The sequence below is a fragment of the Pholcus phalangioides genome, unplaced genomic scaffold (assembly GCF_987345545.1).
Source record: "Pholcus phalangioides strain wild (caught in Gottingen) unplaced genomic scaffold, Ppha-v1.0 ptg000008l_1, whole genome shotgun sequence".
Classification (NCBI taxonomy): Eukaryota; Metazoa; Arthropoda; class Arachnida; order Araneae; family Pholcidae; genus Pholcus; species Pholcus phalangioides.
In genome coordinates this window covers 1,508,158-1,530,520 of record NW_028301601.1, presented here as the reverse complement: position 1 = coordinate 1,530,520, position 22,363 = coordinate 1,508,158, and the positions used below count along the sequence as shown (strand labels likewise).

Sequence of the window (22,363 nt, the reverse complement as noted above, 5' to 3'; positions counted from 1 at the left end):
CCTTTCACACATTTGGCTCATCGCATACTGGAAATTATTTAGCGAATTTGGTTTTTAGTTCAGTAAAGTCAACAGAAGAAAACCTCAAATGTAATATATCAAGTTTTGTTACAGACAATAACTGCAAATATGGTTTGTTCCAGAAAGACTCTGGATGAAGAGCTTAGCTTTTCGGGACTTGCGTATAAGTGCAGTGCCCACATTTTAAACCTGCTAGCCAAAGATTTGGTTAAATTGGTGTAACAAAGCATGTTATACAAGTACAGTATATTTAAATATTTTCACCGCTCAAGCCTCCGCTTGTGCAAGTAACTAAATGAATCTTCTTGCCAAGTGAATGCAATTATTAAATTGCACGCAAGCCTGGGACCAAAAAAATTTTAAAAATGGGGAGTTTTTGAGAAAGTTTTTTTAGTAAAAAAGGAAAAATACATCAATAATTGCAAAAAGTTCAACTGGTAAAAAAAAAATACTGTACGCTGTATTTTACTACGTACTAATGAAATTTATTGGTTAAGTTACGTAATGTTCAATCATTATATGCAAATACACTAAAATAAGTTTGAATTTGTTTTTGTTCAATTCAATATTTTTTTACAAACATTATTTAAAGTAATCCATAAGCTTAGATTGATGCATATTTTTTGCTCTTCGAACCTTCACAATTTCATCTATACTAGCAAAACCTGCAAATATTTTGAGTCCTATTTTCGTAGTTTGCTCCAAAAAATGGTGCAGCATTTTTACACCATGTGTTCAGCATTTTTCTAATTTTTCTAAAGCATTTTCTGCTGTATTTTTGTCACTGGAGTAGGCCATACATTCAGCAATAAATTTGGTATCAGTCAAAGTGCTGCAAGTTTGTTGTGAGCTTATCCATATCCATTAATCAGAAAACAAAATTTTTATCTTCAGGTGTAAAATAATGCTCTAATGTTCTGAAATTTCATCTTAAACATTGTTCTGAAATTTGAGTGAACCACCAGATCAGATAGTTCACCGAGATGACTGATTCTAAACCCATAACTTGAAGCAATTTTGAATTGTCTGTTGGGTCATTCCATGTCAAATCACCCAGCCACGACACCCATAGTCTCAGATTTCAATGATTTTTTTTCTATTTGTTGCATTTACCATCCTTATTAACTATGTGAAATATTATTTACATATCTCTAAAACTTTTTGAGAAAAAAAATGTTGAAATTTAACAAAAACTGATGCAGATGACTTTTCCGAGGCTCAATTTTTAAGCGGCATTGTTTGAGAAAATAAATCATAACTTTTTCAATTTTCAATATATTCAAGTGAAATTTTCACTAAAGTGTTCACGAAAACATATAGAATATGAATAAAAATAATTCATACACTTACATTTGAAATTTACATGCAAAAAAATTATGTAAACTTTGTTTTTGTGGAATTTTTTGTTAGAAAAAATACAATTTTTCAAACGTATTTTTAGACCAGAGGCACAGCAGTTACCAAAACAACTTTTATTTTAAATTTCTCCTAAATATATGAAGTAAAATACTGGAGAAAAAAAATAATGGTTTTTTGACCGTTAATATGTTTATTCTGGCTCGCAACACAAAATTCATCAAAATAAGACTGGATCGTTCCGATTTCAAATCATTCAACTAGATACTGAAATGCAACCCATCATCCCGGATTCCAATTATTATTTTTTATTTATTGCTTCTACCATGCTTGTTGACCATGCAAAGTTTCATGTACATATCTCAAAAAAATTTTGAGAAAAAAAATGTTTTCTAACCTCACGAATGACGTCTCTTAAGCTAACCCATTCAAGCAATATTATTTGTGAAAATATATCATAACTTTGCAGATTTTCAATATATTCAAATGAAATTTCCACTAAAATGCTCACAAAAAAATTTAGATTATGACTGGGAAAGAAAATTTAAACCTTAGAGGAAAAAAGTCATTTAAATTTAATTTTTTTATTATTATTTTTTTATTTTTAACACAATTTTTTAAACACTTTTTTTTGGATGCACAGCAGGAATTTTCAATTTTTTTAAAATTTAATCCTATTAATATATCAAGAAGACTGTAGAAAAGTAAACATTATTTTGACAGTTAATACATTTGAGTAACAAAACACAATTGTACTTATATGACTACATTAATTATATTTGTACATTTTGACTTAATATAATGATTCATGCTTACTAAAGCCAAATTTATATTTCATTTTTCATGTACGCTTATACATTTATTACAGTATTCACTAAATTAAGTTTCAGGAGTAAATGCAATAATTCAAAACAATTAATAAATTTTAAAATTCTAGGATTAAATGAATTTATGAAATAATTAGAAATGTTAATGTAATATGTCAAACGGGAGTTGGTGAAAAAAAAAAAGGTTTTAGGTTAACAAAATAATTTTTCAAATTTAACCTTCATGTTCAGATTCTTAGAAGTGTTCAAATTCCAAATAATTAATTTCACTTTTAATTGATCTATAAATATTTCTTATGATGCAACAAAGACAAACTTTTGCAATCTGATATATTTTTGCATAAAGAATTATTTTGTATTTGATAAATCCAGATAATATTAATCATATATATAGATTAATTTTTGAAGTTTTTTAACATGCTTAATTATAAAGTTATTTTACCACAACAGTGTTAAATTTTTTTTAATTACTTTGATTTTTACAGCATATATTTTGATAAACATATATTTAATGTATATGATAAATATGAAATGGTTATACTTGTGTGAAAAAAAATCTACATTATAATATTTATCACAAGCCTCTATATATTTTTCCCAAGAAATAATTTAAAATTGCTGATAAAAAGCCAGAATATGAGGCATTAAATAACAAAGAATGAAATTATCAGCTACAACCTAATTGTTGTAGCTGAGGCATATGGAAGAGAGTAGAATTGAAAACCTAATGTATATATTGCCTGGTGGTGATATATAAGATGTAATGTTTCTTGTTGTGATGATGATTGTAAAAAATAATAATAGCTTCTGTGAAGATATAAACTATGGCACACTGGTCTTTGTCCTTCAGAGGGCAGCTGGTGTTTTATTTAATTATAAGACTTTATCATCCCAGCAGGTGATGATAAAGTCACTGCTGCTGCTTCATTGAGGAAACTAAAACAAAAGTGTTAGAACTAAACTGCTCCCCATAAAATGATGCAAGTCTCAATTATGATCTTGCTGAAGACAGAATGTGCTCCATAGAGTAGCCAACTCAGGGTTAGCAAATTTTTCTTATGATAACACAATTTCCATTTGAGCTAAATATTTTATATCATTTTGGAATTCAAAGTAAAATGTCAGAAAAGACACTTGAAATTTATAGTGTTGGAAAAAAAACTGGATCTGACTGTGATAAAAAGTGTTACGCAAAAGTGTAAAATCTGTTACCCATTACATCATTGGACCCATCGGACATCAATATTGAGGAGTGGAGCAAGTTCTGAACATTTATCTACTGTATGTTTAAGCATCATAGAGCTTTTTTCTCAAAGTATGAAATACATCCGAAAGCATGCTTTAATCCTTTAAAATGTCAGAAGAAAAAAATAACAAAAGGTTTAAGGATAGTAAACTTGTATTTTTCATGTATAAATGAAATAAATGGTTGTACAAAATCAATTCCAGGGCGAAAAATACGGCATGCCTGTAGGGACAGTGAATATAAACAACAAGTTAGGTGAAGAAACTGAATACTGTGAAGAGATGAACAGTGATAGTAATGTAGAGAAGTAACTTGGAAAAATGTCAATTATTAAACAAGAAGCACTTGAAGAAATAAATTCATGTCTACAGAACATAGAAGAGTCACCAATTAAACTTCATAGGGTAGCTCCACAGTGCAAGTCAAACAATGCCAAAAGAAAAGTTGAATCTGCTTGTAACACTTTCAAACCAAATGTTTGTAAAGTTTTTGAAGAATTACCAGAAAATGAATCTCAAAGCACACTTAATGAAGATATTAAACAGAAAGCAAATATGATTATTTTGATAAAGTTAATTAGAAATACGACTCAATTTAACCATCACAACAAGGGGAAAATTGCAAATTTTAACTCTGGCCCCTGCTTTAGGAAAGGGGAACAAGGAAAAAAATCTGAAGAGTTCAATGTCACTGAATATGCTGTGCGAAAAGCAGGAGAGCTTTTGTAAATGAAAAAGCAAAGGTGAGCCATTGTGTTTTTATTGTAAAAAGAATCAAAAATTGAATTTCATTTTTCAATTTCATTTTTCAAAAATTTCATTTTTCAATTTCATTTTTCAAAAATTTCATTTTTTCAATTTTTTTGCAATCTAATTTTTTAATGCAAAGGTTTAAATTTTCTTTCCTAGTCATAATCTGCATTTTTTTGTGAGCATTTTAGTGGAAATTTCATTTGAATATATTGAAAATCTGCAAAGTTATGATATATTTTCACAAATAATATTGCTTGAATGGGTTAGCCTAAGAGACGTCATTCGTGAGGTTAGAAAACATTTTTTTTCTCAAAAATTTTTTGAGATATGTACATGAAACTTTGCATGGTCAACAAGCATGGTAGAAGCAATAAATAAAAAATAATAATTGGAATCCGGGATGATGGGTTGCATTTCAGTATCTAGTTGAATGATTTGAAATCGGAACGATCCAGTCTTATTTTGATGAATTTTGTGTTGCGAGCCAGAATAAACATATTAACGGTCAAAAAACCATTATTTTTTTTCTCCAGTATTTTACTTCATATATTTAGGAGAAATTTAAAATAAAAGTTGTTTTGGTAACTGCTGTGCCTCTGGTCTAAAAATACGTTTGAAAAATTGTATTTTTTCTAACAAAAAATTCCACAAAAACAAAGTTTACATAATTTTTTTGCATGTAAATTTCAAATGTAAGTGTATGTATTATTTTTATTCATATTCTGTATGTTTTCGTGAACACGTTAGTGAAAATTTCATTTGAATACATTGAAAATTGAAAAAGTTATGATTTATTTTCTCAAACAATGCAGCTTAAAAATTGAGTCTCGGAAAAGTCATCTGCATCAGTTTTTGTTAAATTTCAACATTTTTTTTCTCAAAAAGTTTTAGAGATATGCAAATAATATTTCACATAGTTAATAAGGATGGTAAATGCAACAAATAAAAAAAAAATCATTGAAATCTGAGACTATGGGTGTCATTTTGGCATTTTGCCGGGTGATTTGAAATGGAATGACCCTGTTGGCTAACTTTTTGCCATGCTGAACAAGCCATCCACATCCTTTCAATCATAGTATCTGCCTATGCTTCACAAGATCCATGAACAAAATGAGCTGTGATATGAGTAAAACTTTCTCATCAGTTTCTTTCACCTGTGGAGAAATTTCTTTTATAATCATTGATCTTGGCCTTCAAGATATAGAGCTTTTTACACATTACTTCGAGACAGAGGTGAAAACGCATTGATATAGTACAGTAAATGCAGTGGTTTTTTTTGTTTTTTTTTTTTTTTTTTTTAGAATGAGAGGTTTGACTGCATATAACATCTGTAAAATGACTATAATTTGTTACTTTAACATTCACATGGAATTCATAAGTGATATTGGTTCCTATATTAATTCACTGTTCTGGAATCTGCATTAGTGTAAAATTCATTTAATTATGCTTAAAAAGTAGATTTACAAAAGCAGCTTGTAATCATCTGTTACAAAACTGTCCTAATCTTTGCTAATCATTAGAGAGTCGTCATACTTTTGATTTACGATACCATGTGTCCTGTATTTTAAGTGGGTGGTTTTATTTTCTCTCAACCCTGTATATAAGGTTTAATTTATATGGTAAAAATTTCTTTTCAAACATTGAAATTGAAAATCGTAGATAAATGCTTTATTTTAAAATTAAAAAAATATTTTATGTATATAATAGATCCATGTTGTAGAAGAAAATCGCCTCTACAATTCATGGAATCCAAATTTGAATGACAAAGGATGCGTGAATGCTCAGTCTGGCATCATATCTGGCAAAAGAGCTTTGAACGAATTACATCATGAACTTGGTATTGGTGGCTATTCCCAAGTAATTATTTGTCTTAATCAGCATTGATTAATTATTGGCAGTATGATACAAATTGGTCTTATTTATGCTCAAAGGATTTGTTTTATTTTCTCGAGCACATGATTTTTTCATGCAATTCACGTATAAATTTTACCCTATAGCAAATTTTAAGGTAAGATCAAAGTTATTTATCATTACAATATTTTATTCCTGAAATTCAAACTATTGTGGCACTTGATTGCTTTGCTCAATGTCATTTCAAATTTATTATGTTTGGGAATTATAGGTGTTTGTTGACCAGAAAGATGCAGACACAATTGCAATAACTCGTCACTGTCCCGCTACTCATCAATCAGTCATATTGGTTGCTAGAACAGCTTTCTCTCATCCCGACAACCCTTTCAACACAGGATTTGTACCTCCGGTGAAGATACCAGGTAATTAGTGCTTGATTAAAAATAAAAAACATTTTGACTTTTTTTTTTTCAATGTCATTTAGTACTGATTCAAAGACTTGTACCCTTTTTTCATGTAAGTTGTTTTAGTTGTTACATTTCAGGTATCATCGATGAGATTATTATGGAGGGACGTCTAGAGCCTATTCAATCAGCACCTTCTCATGCAAAAGATGAAAATTTCATCAATGGACTTCAGGGATATCAACTTGTACTTCGTGAGCATATTCAGCTGTTTGAAAGCGAAGTAGTTGAAGTGATGAACTTGCTTGAAGATGGAACCCATGAGTTGGACTTTGTCAAATTTCCTCCTGGTTCTGTCATAGCTTTTAAGTGAGTTAAGGCATCAACATAATTTCAGTGATATCTTTAAGATATATATGTACCAATATATCACTCTCTCAACTGATTGTTTTCCATTCCATGTGGTTTGTATCGTGATGCCACCCATCTAAAGTTAAATTTTGTTTTGCTTATTTTATTTCTTAAAAATGAGATAATTTGATTCTTTGGGGAAACTGAAGCTATTTTTTTTGCTGTTTTGGTAGAGTTTCTCTGAATGCAGAAGCAAGGTCTGCCATCTTGAAGATAAGAGCCTGTGTTTCCCAATTTGGTTACAGAATGCGTTCGTACAGTGGCCATGTACTAAGTCGGGAAGGCCAAGACTTTGAATCAATTGTTTCTAGGTTGAGTGTTTCAGATTTCAACAAGGTGTTGTTTCGCTGCAACCAGGAGGAACAAGATGAAGGATATGGTGGGGGTGCATATTGTGTTCCTAATTACGGAGCATTTGTTTACTGCGGACTTCAGGGTTAGTCATATTTCAGTATATCCTTTTTTTAATATTATTTTGGGTTTTAACTTTATTGTATGAAATGAATTCCAGCAATCGTATTGGCATCAGAGTTTTGCAGTGGTAAGATGCTCATCTTTCACTATGAAGGTTATTGTCAGGGTCCACGGGTTTAAATGCGGCCAAAAAACATCAGAAACAAGTTCTTTACCTACTGAGTCTGGGGTAACTACTGATAGATGGCACCTTCATTTCCCACCCAACTCTACTGGTTAGAAATTGCTGTATGGCGATATATGACCGAGTTGGTGTGTGCGGTAAAGTAGTCATCAGCATTACCTCTATATAGTCTCTATCTCTCAACACTTTCTGTTCTGAACACCTGAAAGTAAATTTAATTAGTTGTAAGTTGGAGCTGTCAGATGCAATATATTTATTTATTTATGCAATATTGTTGACCCAAGGCTTACACAAGAGGACACGGTAGATTACACATATGTTTTGAAACATTTGACATGAAATCGGAGTTCGTGGCGGAGTTAACAATAGTAGAGGGGAGCTTGTTTCATTCAACTATGGTATTGGGAAAGAAACTGAATTTTAAAAAAATCTGTAGAGGCAAAAATAGGTTTTAATTTTATGGGGTGGTCAATTCTATTGGAAACATAGGAAGGCTTAGTCAAAATACCAGACGTATCGAAATTTAAATGACCGTGAATAATCTTGTAAAGCATGACTAAGCAGGAGATAAGTCGGTGAGTAGCGAGTGGGTAGAGATTAAGTTCGAGTTTAATATCAAAAACTGAACTAAAAGAGGACCAGCAGTCGTGAATAAAGTGAGCAGATTTACTTTGGATAGATTCAAGTTTATATATTATTCGATATTACTGCAGGTGTAGGGGTCCCAGACCTCAGCTGCATAAAAAAGAATGGAAGAAATATAAGTTTGGTAGCAAAGAAGTCTGACGGCACGAGTAGAATGTATGAGGTTGCGGCGAATGAAAAGTGTGTTGAGACATTTCTGGTAGACATAATCGATATGATTACTCCAACGTTGAAAGGGGGGGGGGGAGAGATCAGCCGAGATTATGACTCCCAGATATTTAAATTGAGAAACTTAGGCTATGGTTATTGATCGAGTATGAGAATTCAGGGGGAATAGTTTTACAAGTAGCTCTCGTGAAAACTGTTTTAGATAGGTTAATAGGCATATGCCAACATGTGAACGCCAATCTGAGATGGGAACATTATTACGTTGGAGAGTTTCTTGATCAGATTTGTGATTAATTGCGCGATAGATTACACAGTCATCAGCAAAAAATCTAGTGGTGCAGTTGAAGGTTTCAGGGAGATTTATTCATTTATATATATTAAAAACAATAAAGACGAGAGAACCGCTCCTTGAGGAGCATGTGAATTTACAGTGGCAAAAGGTGAATCATAATCTTTGAAATAAACGAATTGTTTACGATTTTTTTTAGGAAAGCTTCATACCATAACCCACTAGCAATTGTACATTAAGACCAAGATTTGAAAGTTTAAGGAGGAGTCTATATCATATAACCCACTTCAGGGTTGGTAAAAAAAAAAGTTTTTTTTTTTGGTTTAAATAGCATTAACATTAGAAACAATAAAATTTCGGAAAAATCATTCAAACTTCTAATAATTAAAATGAAATGTTTATTAATGTAGTTGACACTATTCCCAAAATTATTAATCTACAGATATTTCTTACATTTTAACAAATATCCACTTTTGCAATTTAATTGTGTGTTTGAAAATTTTTAATATTATTGACCACATAATATATATATAAATGTACAAAATAAACATTATGAAAGTTAAAAATTGGTCGAAACTCACCAATACCAACGCCATAGGCAGCTGTAATATGCAGTGCAGTGAAAAAACATTGTTAAAATATAATTTTTTTTAAAAAGTGATATTTTAACTATACGTATATATAAAGGTTTTTTTTTCAACCAGTTACTTACAGTAGACTTAATTAGGAAGCTATTTTGCAAAAACTATGATAAAATTAGGTGAATATAATGTATTTAATGGAGAACAAATAATGCAGATTAATTAGAAATGATTTATTTCGTTAATAAAGATGGCAACATCTAATAGGCCTTATTCTGTATTTTGTTTATAATGTTCAAGTGATTTAAGATTGCTATCTGTTCTACTTCTGTGTCTCTCGCTCTCTCAAGCATTCGCAATCATGTAGCCAACGCAATAACATCTATTTCTTTCATGCTTCTTTCTTTATCATGTGTATGTGTATTAAATGTAATAATTCAAAGAGTTCACTTCGTCTTCTATCGTCTTCCACTCGGACGAATGTTTCAGCGATTATTAAAGCATGAAAACAGGTTGATTATAACTAAAGTTCTGATTTCAAAACACTTTAATAAAAGAACCATCATCAGAATGACTTCAAAATTTACATGAATACTCCTGAAGCAATGGGATTTTAAATGGCAACGGTTGGAAAAAATATTTAAAAATGAAAAATTAATGACGCTGTCCAACACGGAAATTTGCTTGCAAAATGGAAATGATAGCAGTCAGGGCAAAATAATAACTTAATTAGTATTGCACGATTTCATAATTCATGGAAACATTACAAAAATGAAGTAATTGAACAAATAAAACTACAATTTATTTAAGAAATGTTAAATATGTTGTTTACTGTGTTCTGGCTATGAGGTGAAAGCATAAAAATGCTTGTTCAACAACAGATCAGAGTATGTCATGATGTGGATGTGGTTGCAACTCACCAGAGTTTGCAATTCGACCACTGCACATAACATTTCGGGGTATTCTCAAAGCCAAAAGTCGCAAGGGTTAAAGTCAGGTGAACTGACTCCCAGATGTCATGTCATCCTGTTATTGTCAAAATGATTCTTCAGCAGCTGCTTTGCTGGTTTTGCATTGTGCATCTTGATAAAAGTTGTACTATCCACACACTGATGTTGTTGAAGCGTGGAAATGATGTGGTTGCACAAAATTGTATTATCCTGCTGGCAAAGTACAGCATCATTTATTTGCACATTTTGCACTTTTTCCTTTTCTTTTGCCAAAGAAATTTTTATTTCTTCAGGAGTATCCATGCAAATTTTCAAGTCATTCTGACCAGTAGTTCTTATTGTATAGTTTTGGAATCAAAACTTCAAATTATAATCACCCTGTATATAGCTGATTATTTTTCGTAAATCTGTTACTACTATACAGTAGAACCTTGATTAACTGGGCTTAATGGTGAAAGTATAAAAAGAATTATTGAATATTAAGACTAGGTGTGTGTGGGGGGGGGGGGGGGGCATGATGGTGTCACTGTTGCTGCTTCTTTGTGAAGGGGGGGAAAACCCCTATGAGATAATGCATCACTACATTTAGATGTGTAATGCAATTCTTATTCATGAATTTGCTAAATATAGAGCATCAGAATATAGCCAAAGGTTAGAAAATTTGGTAAAAATGAGAAATTCTAGCTTCTGTATATCACTTTAAATAACTAAGATACTTTATATGAAAACATATATATACATTCAGGCCATTTTTATGAGACTTAAAAAAAATCACTTACACTAACTTATACCATTTAAAGATATACCATCAGAATATAAAATGGGGTAAGAATGAGAAATTTTGGCTAATGAACCAATATTATATTTTTCAAGGAAAAAAAATTATATTTAGGCCACTTTTATTTAATTTTTGAAAAAACCAAACTATTTAAAAAAAAAAAAAAACACTTGATAAAAACCATGACAACCCTGACCCACCCACAATAAGATTATTTCAGCTGTTGGTTAGAAAAGCCCCACTTGATTAAGAATGTTAATGGATGCAGGGATGGGAACTCTGCACTGTACTGCGCCAAAATTAACATCTTGCTCCAATAAGGTATTTTTGTATTTTTCTGCGGCAAATAGCGAATTTTGCTTCAGTATGCCCGGAATTTCGGAAAGGACGTCAAAAAATTTTTGTTCCTGATTACAGCGAAACGATTCTTTCCAAAAAGAGCTTGTTTTATTCCATTGTACTTCAACTATCGCCGTATTTAAACTATTGGCCCATCATCGGGCTTTCCATCGCTTTCCTTGCGAGTCAGTTTCCGTTTTCAAAAAAAAGTCGCCTCTGGAAGCAGCAGAAATTACTGTAGTCGATCGTCATTTCGTCAAATCCTGATGTTTCGTGAAAAAAAATATTCCGGGAGTGAAAAGAGCATGTCCGCCGAATTATGATTGCTAATTTAGAAACTTTGCCGAATAACTAACGTTAAATCGCCAATGTTGCAGAATAATGAGTGTTAAATCGCCAAATAACGAGTAAGATCGCCAATATCTCCAAATAACGAGTAAGATCGCCAATATCTCCAAATAACGAGTAAGATCGCCAATATCTCCAAATAACGAGTAAGATCGCCAATATCTCCAAATAACGAGTGTCAGATCGCCAATCTCGCCAAATAATGAGTGCTGAATCGCCACCCATCGTGTTGATTCTTCCGAAATTCTCTCCCATTTTGCAACAATTTCTTTCTGAGTATAAACAAATTGAAACCTTGATATAGAAAATTAATATCTATAAAGACTAGAAAATGTTCAGCCCATTTGAAGGGCTGCTGTTCCAGACAGCATATAGTGCCCTCAGTAAGCAAAAATCATCTTAAATAGACTGGTACGAAAAATTTTATGACGGCCGCTTTTTCAAACAAGGTGTCAAAAGCCTGAAACACCAAAAACAAAACAAGCTGATGAAGATGTTTGATAACAAAAGACAGTGCAGTTGTTTTATTTTGAAAAGGGGTGAGGGTTAACGAAAATATTGTTAATTTCGCTGCTCCAATTTATAAATATCTGCTCCGAATCCTATATTTTGCTGCTCCAAAACTGCTCCGAAATGGACTTTGTCCCTTCCCACCCCTGTGGATAGGTTATGGATTAAATATATATATTATATTATGGATTAAATATTTAATGTGATAAAAATCATTAATATTTATGTGCTCAAACTCAATCTTTATTGTTGACTCTAAACAGCTTTAGTGAGATTTGGCTATAAGCAGAAATCACAAGCAACAGGAAATTGCAACATGGTAGTTTTGTTAAATTTAGCTTCATCAGAAGTGCAATCATTCTACTCTTTATGGGACTTTAGGTCAACAAGATCATATGGTTGTTTTTTTAATCATCATCCCTTCAAAAATGACTCATTGTATGCCAAAATGTGTTGAGATTTATTGGACTCTTTTTTTTTTTTCTTTTTTTTTTTTGTCATTTTCTTTGGATTGTTTAAACATGTTGCCTTGAATATAAATATGAGTTAAAGCTGTTAAGCAATCTGTGAATTGCATTACATCGTGGCTATTATAATTTTTTTTTATAGCTATGATATTCATGTATTAATCTTCTGTTGATTTACTTCTTTTATCTTTTATCACACCAGGTATCATGTCAGAGCTCATGAGCATTCATCTTAATGATGATCTTGGCCATCCTATATGTGGTAATTTGCGAGAAGGTGACTGGTTGCCCATGTACATAGTTGATAGGCTGATGCTACATCAATCTACACTTGAAGTAACATTTTTTCGTATCATTATAATGGCATGTGATGTGAAAGAATTTTTCATTTTTTATTTAGCTGTCTATTTTTTTTCTAACCAATCACTTCTGGCTTTTCCTTTTTTTCAGCTTGGCCAGTGGTTTAGGAATGTTTTCCAAAATCTAAGCCAAATTCCTCGGTATCTTGTGCCCTGTTACTTTGATAGTATAATTACTGGAGCATACAGTAGCATTTTATCAGCAGTATGGAGGAAGATGTCTGAGTATGTAAGCAATTTTTGTTGAATTGAACTCGCATACTTTTTCCCCCTCAACTTTTATACAGGGTGATTCATAAAAGATCGGCCAAACTTTATGAGGTGATAGTATGAACCAAACATTTATATAGTTTACCCAGGTTGAAAAGAAACATAAAGGTGTGAGAGGGCATTTAACAGTGAAATCAATGGGTGTAAGGTTGAAAAATACAAGAATGTTGCAAAATAACATTCAATAAACAATTACAAAGATGGCTCAAAAGAGGAATCACCAACCTGAATGCACATGCCACATTGATTGTGGAGGGATTGTCCAACTTCCTTGAACCGACCTGGCGTATTGCACTCTCCTCCAGCAGCTGTCAAAATGTTGGTGACTTTTCAAATTTAACCCTTAAGTTGTGTAGCAAAAATCACTAAACCCCCTTCAAAATGCCATATATTTTTTTAATGAAGTAGATTTTCTATTTTCAGCAGGTATATATTAAGGGGTACTAAGTATTTTACTACTAATGTTAGGGTAATGTTTCAATTGCAATTAACCATAATGATGTTGAGAGTGTCTTTTAATGCCTTTACGTTTCATTTTGATGTGGTAAACTGTGATGATAGATTTGGTGTGTGTTACTATCTCATGAAGTTTTGTCCTTTTTTTTGTATCACCCTTAAGGATTACTTGTATCAATCTAAAATTAACCCTAGCCATTACATTTTATTAATGCTGGTAATTTTTCCATATTCTCATATGCATGGCTCACTCTAGCATTTAAAGCTCTATATTTTGCAATCTCGCTCCTTACAACAAAATAAAATGCTTAGTACTGTAGAAAAACCCTTTATGAATGGGTTTTCCTGCTCCCAGTCATTAATTTTTGTATGCAATATAAATGTGAGAGCAGATCAAAAAAATGTGTATCAAATTACTTTATTCTTCATTAAATTCTGCTTATAAACTTCATACCAAAAAATTTACTCAACACCAGATAGTTTAGAAACATGAACGAAATATGTTTATTATTATTGACCATGTTTGTGTGTTGTGAAGAAAGTTTACACCTGAGAAATTTTCATACAGTTCCCGAAACTTATTAATCAGTCATCTGGCTACAACGGAATAGCATGTCATGCTGATTTTTGGCATAATTTAGAAAACTAATTATTAATTACTTCAATTATTAAATTTGTTTTTATTGATGATTTTGGAAAACAACTAAGAAAATGATGAACTTGGCTTCAATGTATTCATAAAAAAAAAATATATATATATATGATATGATGTGATGAACATTATATTTGCTGTAATGAGTATCACTATTAATGAAACTTGGTTTACACTAGGGATGGATTGCTGTGCCATTAGCAATTTCCTGCTACATACTGTGCCATAACGTTGATTTTCTGAGAGAATTTTGTGCTTCTGCGCCAATCGTTGTTCTCAGAAATTTCCCTCTTCAACTTTCGCTTTTGATGGTGTCATTTGCGTCATGCTGTGACGTCAACCTCCACGTTGTTACTGTAACTTATAGAAAACCTTTGTGTATGTTCCGATTTTTTTTGTAGAATTCATCAAGATGCCAATTCTGCCAAGGTTTCCTGCATTTGGGTGTGAACATAGTGCGTCTGTATTTCATATTCCGAAAACCAGTGTCATCTCCGATTGATTAAAAAACCAATTTTCAAGCTAAAAAAGTTAGGTTTTTTAACCAATCGGAGACAATGCAGGTTTTTGGAATCTGCAATGCGGACGCACTATGTTTGCACCAAAGCGGCTCAAGGTTATAATCTTTAGGATCTTTAATACAGCTTTGGTTTGTACCATCGAGCTGGAGGGAGTAAGACTTCAGCGGCCTTCGTGTTGGCAGTCTGAGAACGTTGTCTGTAACATCATTTGTCGGAAGATCGCGTGACTCTGTGAAAACGCACACAATTTCCCGTTATTTTCTTATGGCGTAAATAGAAGTTTAAAACAATAAATTAAAAATCATTTCAGCATTGACGAGATAATTCCAATATTAATGAAAGCGATAATTCCAGCATTAATAAAATTCCAAAAAATAATGAAAGTGTTAATTTTATCATTAACGAAAGACAATTCCAGAATTAATAAAAGAAAAGTACTAGAATTAATGAAATAGATACCGTGTATAAGCCGAGTTTTTTTGTTTTTTGTGGAAAAATTCGGAAAAGGGGGGGGGGGTTGGCTTATACACGGGTCTGTTTTTGTCAAGAAAATATCGACCCCCGCAATCAGTAGTCATTTTTGTAACTATAGATAGCGTAATGATTAGTAGCGATAGATGGTGTTGTAAATCATCAGTGTGATTTTTGTAGCTATACATGGCAGTTGTGTTAGTAGTGTTAGTACTTTCCAGATTAAACCCACATGTAATTTTTTTCCCGGGCAGTACAAGTCGTGATCACCCACAGAAAAATCATTGATCTAGTGTTGTATCAGTAAGTATCAACGATCAAAAATGGAGAAAGCAAAAATATTTCCGTATGATACGTCTTTCAAACTGAAAGTTATCAAATTCGCGGAAGAAAACAATAACTGTGCTGCAGCTCGGACATACACTATCTACCAATAAGTATTTGGACACCTATGCAAATGACGATATCTACGGTCCTGAGATACGTCAGGCCCTCTGCAGGTATATATCGTGTAGGAAACAACATCGGCATTAGTCGCATGCAAGATGCCGTGCAGTTCGGAGCTCTCTGATTTCGAGAAAGGTATAATTATCGGGTATCACAAAAATTACCGATCCTTAAGGGACATATCTAGCAAGCTGAAGTACCCAAAATCGACAGTGGCCTATGTGATTAAGAAGTGTAAGGTGAGCTGTGATTGTCGGAATTTGCCCCGAGTCGGCAGACCAATGGGAGATAGAGACCGACGGGTGCTGTCCAGAGAAATTCGGAAGAACCGCACCCAACCGATGGCCCTCATCCGCGAGGAGTTTCAACAGGCATCCGGGAGTATTGTTTCAATGAATACCATCCGTAAGGAAGCACATCTGATTGGTTTTCATGGTCGTGCTGCTGCCCATAAGCCTTTGATCACAAAGTCCAACCGCGTTGCTCGGTTAATGTGGTGCAAAGCACATCGAAATTGGACCGTAGATCAGTGGAAACGGGTTCTTTGGAGCGACGAATCAAGGTTCACCCTCTACCGTTCGGATGGCAGGGTCTGGGTCTGGCGTCTGCCTGGAGAACGTCTCCTGCCAGAATGCATTGTGCCAACAGTCAAGTTCGGCGGAGGTGGAATTATGGTCTGGGGGTGTTTCTCCTGGTATGGACTGGGACCCTTGGTCCCCATTCATGGTAAGCTCAACCCTATGCCTACTACACTATTTTGGATGACAATGTGCTTCCTACGTTGTGGCAGTTTCACGGGGTGGACCCCTGTTACTTCCAGGACGACAATGCCAGCTGTCATACTGCGAGGTTAACCAAGGCTTGGTATGGTGCCAATGGGGTTCATCGAATGGACTGGCCTGCCCAGAGCCCAGACCTGAACCCTATCGAGAACCTCTGGGATGAGTTAGATCGCCGAATTAAGGGGTGCCCTACCCGTCCAAAATCGGTGAAGGAACTGACATGTCTTCTCCAAGCCGAGTGGAAGAAAATACCACTAGCCGTCACACAAGGACTTGTGGAAAGTATGCCCCGGAGGGTTCACGCTGTAATTGCCTTTGGTGGAGGCTCTACCAACTATTGATTTTGAATAAAGTTAGTTTTTCTTTTCTATCACAGGTGTCCAAATACTTATTGGTAGATAGTGTATAACGTCAATGAGAAACAAGTGAGAGAATGGCGGAAAATGAAAGAGAAAGTTTCAGCCATGCGAAAGACAAAAAAGACTCTTCGAGGAAAAGTATCTGTGTTCCCTGAACTTGAGAAGGAATTGAATGAATGGGTGCTACACCTCAGACTGAAAGGTACAATCGTGGCAAGGACAGCCATTCGTCCGAAAGTATCGAAACCAGCTGAGAGTGTTAAATTCAAAGACACAAATCCAGAAAAGTTCTATGCATTCCCAGGTTGGTGCACTCGTTTCATGAACCGTTTCGACCTGTGCTTACGCCAGCGAACAAAGATCGCACAAAAACTCCCAAAAAAATTGGAAAGCAGAATTGAATCTTTCCAGAAGTTCATAATTGAACTGTGAAAAAGACATGGATTTGAACTGTCACAAATCGGTAATATGGACTCCAGTTACTTTCGATTTTTCAAGCAATAGAACTGTTGATGAACTCGGGGAAAAAAGCCATCTTTATTAGAACAACTGGGCATGAAAAAACACGATTTACGGTCATGCTATCGTGCATGGTCGATGGAAAGAAATTGCCTCCAGTTGTGATTTTCAAAAGGAAGGAAATTCCTTTGAACATGAAGTTCCCACCAAGAAAGATCGTGAAAGCCGAGAAAAAGGGCTGGATGGATGAAAAGGGCATTCTACAATGGATCCAGGAAATATGGAACAAAAGGCCCGGAGCAGTGTTCAAGAAACCAGCATTATTGGTATGGGATATGTTCAAACCCCACAGAACCGATAATGTCAAAGCCGAGGCAAAGAAATCAAAAATATCATTGGCTTTTATACCAGGTGGGCTAACGTCAATTGTGAAGCCTTTAGATGTGAGCATCAGCAAGCCTCTCAAAGACTATTTGAAGAATTTGTGGATTGAATAGATGAGTTCCGATGATAAACTACTAAAAAAGTGGTGCCTTGAAGAAACCTGACATTGGCTTAATGTGCCAATGGGTACATGAGACGTGGAATTCTGTTTCCACCGGAATTATCATCCGATCCTTCAAAAAGTGTGCATCAGCAATGTGTTGGACGGAACTGAAGATATCCTCTTTGAAAGTGACAATGGCGATGACAGCCCAGATGAAGATAAAAACGAAGATGCCGCACCCCCTATGATGATATGATCGATTACGATGAGCTTGGAGACTCAGAAGAAATGGATTAAAAAGTTTGAATCATTTTCTATTGTAAATTTCCGGAAGCTATTCATTTTGCATAAAAATATAAGAATTTTTTTGGGGTCGGCTTATACACGGATTTTCAATTTATTGCGGTTTCGGTGGTCCTGAAGTGAGGGGGTCGGCTTATACACGAGTATATATGGTAATTTTAGTTCCAAAATAAATAAAAGTGATAATTCATGAATTAATGAAAGAAAAATTCTAGTTTTAATGAAAGAGAATTTCAGTTCCAAAATAAATGAAAGCGATAATTCCAACATTAATTAAAGAATTCCATAATTAATGAAAGATAAAATTTCAGCATTAGTGAAAGAAATAATAATTAATAAAGGAAATAATTCCAGAATTATTAAAGGAGAATTCCAGAATTATTAAAGGAGAATTCCAGAATTAATGAAAGAGATAATTCAGCATTGATTCGGAAGTAAGAAGTCCAGATCAAACTCATCTTGACTGCATCAAATCCAGGAAGGCCTTTTAGATAAAAGTGATTTGGTGAAAGCTTTGTTTCTGAAAGAAGCATCAGAACTTTTCAATGTCTTTCTGACATTATTTCAAAAAGAGGAGCCCATCATACACATTTTGTATGACAAGCTCTTGTGAGAAAAATTATGGGATGTTTCCTGAGAGAGAAAGAAATCTGATCATATTCAGAATGTTAGAATTGCTGAGCTCCAGAATGTAGCTATAGAAAGCAGTGAGAACTGTGTAACGATGTAACGTTACTTCCCGGATTCTATTTTTATCTTCCAAAATAATTTCACTAGACAGATGACAACAATGATTCAACAACTATTTAGTTTTCTTAAGACTTTTAATTCGGCGTTAATCTTTATATTTTACAACATTTTAAGCCAACAGTAAATTTGCTTTAGAGTTTTAGCGTTAACATATCACAGATTTCAAATATTCTCACCCGATGGGTCTATCGATTACAGCCTTCTGGATGTCACTGTCACAAGAGCGCAAACAGTTCACCTCTTGATTTATCCGTGCGGTCTCCTGGAGAGGGGGAGGCTCCATTGCAACAGCATCAGGCGTCCAAAGAGGTGAACCCAACGAATGACTCTTAACAGAGTGAGAGCCGACATCTTGTAGACACTTCAACAAAGGATGATCGACTTTTGACTAGATGAAGAGAATTGATCGGTGCCGAGGCACACTGCTAGATTATCAACTCATGGCTGGAACGAGTTGGGATGAAATGAAATGTAACGTCCAAGGACCAACGATCAACGACCAATGTGACTGTTCGTTGCACACTACCGGCATATAAGGGAAAATTTCCACATCTCGCCTTACCGGAACCAATCCATATCGAGACTCAGCGGCGCTAGAATCGACGTAACATTTGAGAAATTTACATATTCACATGAACTAAAAAATATGTCATGGCAATCGGCATCTGGCAGCGCAAAAGATCGTAACATGGCGGCCGATCGATCCCAAAATCAATGTTAAAGGTAATAAAATATAAAAATGACTAGAAAAGGACCATTTCCAGTGGGGTCTAAATGGTAACGTTACAACTGGAGGAAAAATGTTATTGTTTGTGCTGAAACAGAATCCAGTCTTGATGAGCTGAGGGATGTTCTCAAGAAAAAATTTCTATTGGGTGCTAGATTATTTGCACTGGTGCTAAATTGTCAAGCACTTGCTCAAAGTCCTTTTGAGAATACCATGCTGGAAAAAATGAAGTATTTGCATCCCGTTTTCCGACTGGAAAACTTTTATCATGTATTAAGTACACTGAAGAGCCAAAAAAACTGGTAAACCTGCCTAATATCGTGTAGGGCCCCCGCGAGCCCACAGAAGTGCCGCAACACGACGTGGCATGGACTCGACTAATGTCTGAAATAGTGCTGGAGGTAATTGACACCATGAATCCTGCAGGGTTGTCCATAAATCCGTAGGAGTAAGAGGGGGGTGGAGATCTCTTATGAACAGCACATTGCAAGGCATCCCTGATATGTTCAATAATGTTCCTGTCTGGAGATTTTGGTGGCCAGCGGAAGTGTCTAAAGTCAGAAGAGTGTTTCTGGAGCCACTTTATAGCACTTCTGGACGTGTGGGGTGTCGCATTGTCCTGCTGAAATTGTCCAAGTCCGTCGGAATGCACAATGGACATGAATGGGTGCATGTGATCAGACAGGATGCTTACTCACCTGTCAGAGTAGTATCTAGACGTATCAGGGGTCCCATATCACGCCAACTGCACATGCCCCATACCATCACAGAGCCTCCACCAGCTTGAACAGTCCCCTGTTGACATGTAGGGTCCATGGATTCATGAGGTTGTCTCCATACCCGTACACGTCCATCAGCTCGAAGCAATTGGAACCGAGACTCGTCAGACCAGGCAACGTGTTTCCAGTCCTCAACAGTCCAATGTCAGTGTTGTCGGGCCCAGCCGAGGCGTAAAGCTTTGTGTCATGCAGTCATCAAGGGTACACAAGTGGACCTTCGGCTCCGAAAGCCCATATCGATGATCTTTCGTTGAATGGTTCGCACGCTGACACTTGTTGATGGCCCAGCATTGAAATCTGCAGCAATTTACGGAAGGGTTGCAGGTCTGTCACGTTTAATGGTTCTCGTCAGTCGTCGTTAAACCCGTTCTTACATGATCTTTTTCCGGCAGCAGTGATGTCGTAGATTTAGTTTTCTACCGGATTCCCGATATTCACGGTACACTCGTGAAATGGTCGTACGTGAAAATCCAAATTTCATCGCTACCTCGGAGATGCTATGTCCCATCTATCGTGCACCGACTATAACACCACGTTCAAACTCACTTAAATCTCGATAACCTGCCATTGTAGCAGCAGTAACCGATCTAACAACTATGCCAGACACTTGTTGTGTTATATAGGCGTTGCCGACCGCAGCGACGTACTGTGATTGGTTCCATATCTCTTTATTTGCATACGCATGCCTGTACCAGTTTTTTTGGCTCTTCAGTTTACATTGTTTCAAAGCTACCGCAAGTTGTTTGTCCTTCAGATACCCCTGTTCTCTTAGATGAATGGATTTCTCTGCTGTGTGAAGATAGACAGGGGAGTTATCAAAGGTTAGATAAGTATTGGGAATCTATATTTGATCTGAAAAACTTGGATGGAAGTGCAAAGTTCAAAATTTTGCTTGTGCTCGTCAAAGTCTTGTCTTTCCCATGGAAATGCGGACTGTGAGAGGGGCTTTAGGGTGAATTTTTGTGAACAAAAATTTCCTGCAACATAGATCAAGTCTTTGAATTGAAAGTATCAATAGCATTAGGCAAATAATCTTAGGGATCATTCAAGTATTACGTAAGCAGATTTTTAGCCATTTTTGACCCCCTCCTCCCCCTTGTCAGCAAAAGTCGGCAAAACACTGACCCCCACTCCCCCCCCCCCCCCGTTGTCAGCAAAATTTCGTCAGCAGGTTAGAATATTTCATATCTTTAAAAAGGGTGGTTGATGACCTAAGCAACCGTCAAACCCCCCCCCCCCACTCCCCCCTTGTCATCAAAAGTCAGCAAATCCAAAACCCCTCCCCCCACTTAATGCTGACATAATACTTGAATGACCCCTTATGTACAGCATTCTCAAAGTGCTAAAGATACTGATGTTGATGCCAATCTTCTGTGAAAGCTGTTTATTAGAAGCAGTTCTCATTAGAAGTACCAAGACAGACTTCGGCGCCAAAAAACTTTTGATAAGCAAGTTCCCCGACCAGATGAGAATCAAAGACGAAAAGTAGAAGAAAGGGAGTTGGAAATTCAGCTATCATCAAAAACTATGCTGAACACTGCAGAAAAATTGATCGAAGTGGGGGATAAAGAGAAAAAACTTTACAGACATCGAAAGTGGGCAAGTTCGTCTGAAAACACCGAAAGAAAAAATGTGTAGTGTTCTTAAGAAATTGGAGGAAAACAGTCATGAGTCAACAAACAGAGTGAACAAAATGTCATGAGGTTTTTTTTTTTTTAATGTATGCTTATTTGTTTGATTTACAAACTTTCTTTTTACACCCAGCTTGGATTATGATTGATTTTTACATCCCTACAAGTGGATGTAAGTTTAATCAAGCATATAAAACTGATTTTTGATGCCGGAACCCTATAACTGGCTAAAATGTTCGAAATTTAATAATCTGATTATCTCGGTTCAAAAATTTTTCATTTTTCACAAAGGTGGTAATGATTCTGCGCACTGCTCCGAATTCAGATTGCTGCTCCAAAACATTAAATTTACTGCTCCAAAAAGAGTCA

The 22,363-nt window shown here is 35.0% G+C and overlaps 1 protein-coding gene across 1 annotated transcript in view; it reads left to right on the top strand.

The window, feature by feature from the left end:
• Window positions 1-22,363, top strand: part of LOC149083485 (glycogen debranching enzyme-like) — a 116,768-nt gene that overhangs the window by 51,677 nt on the left and 42,728 nt on the right. Inside the window, exons 13-18 of the mRNA XM_089234006.1 lie at window positions 5,910-6,059; window positions 6,325-6,475; window positions 6,598-6,826; window positions 7,042-7,304; window positions 12,744-12,877; window positions 12,992-13,125. Coding sequence (XP_089090132.1) covers window positions 5,910-6,059; window positions 6,325-6,475; window positions 6,598-6,826; window positions 7,042-7,304; window positions 12,744-12,877; window positions 12,992-13,125 — 1,061 coding nt within the window. The remainder of the gene's footprint in view (window positions 1-5,909; window positions 6,060-6,324; window positions 6,476-6,597; window positions 6,827-7,041; window positions 7,305-12,743; window positions 12,878-12,991; window positions 13,126-22,363) is intronic.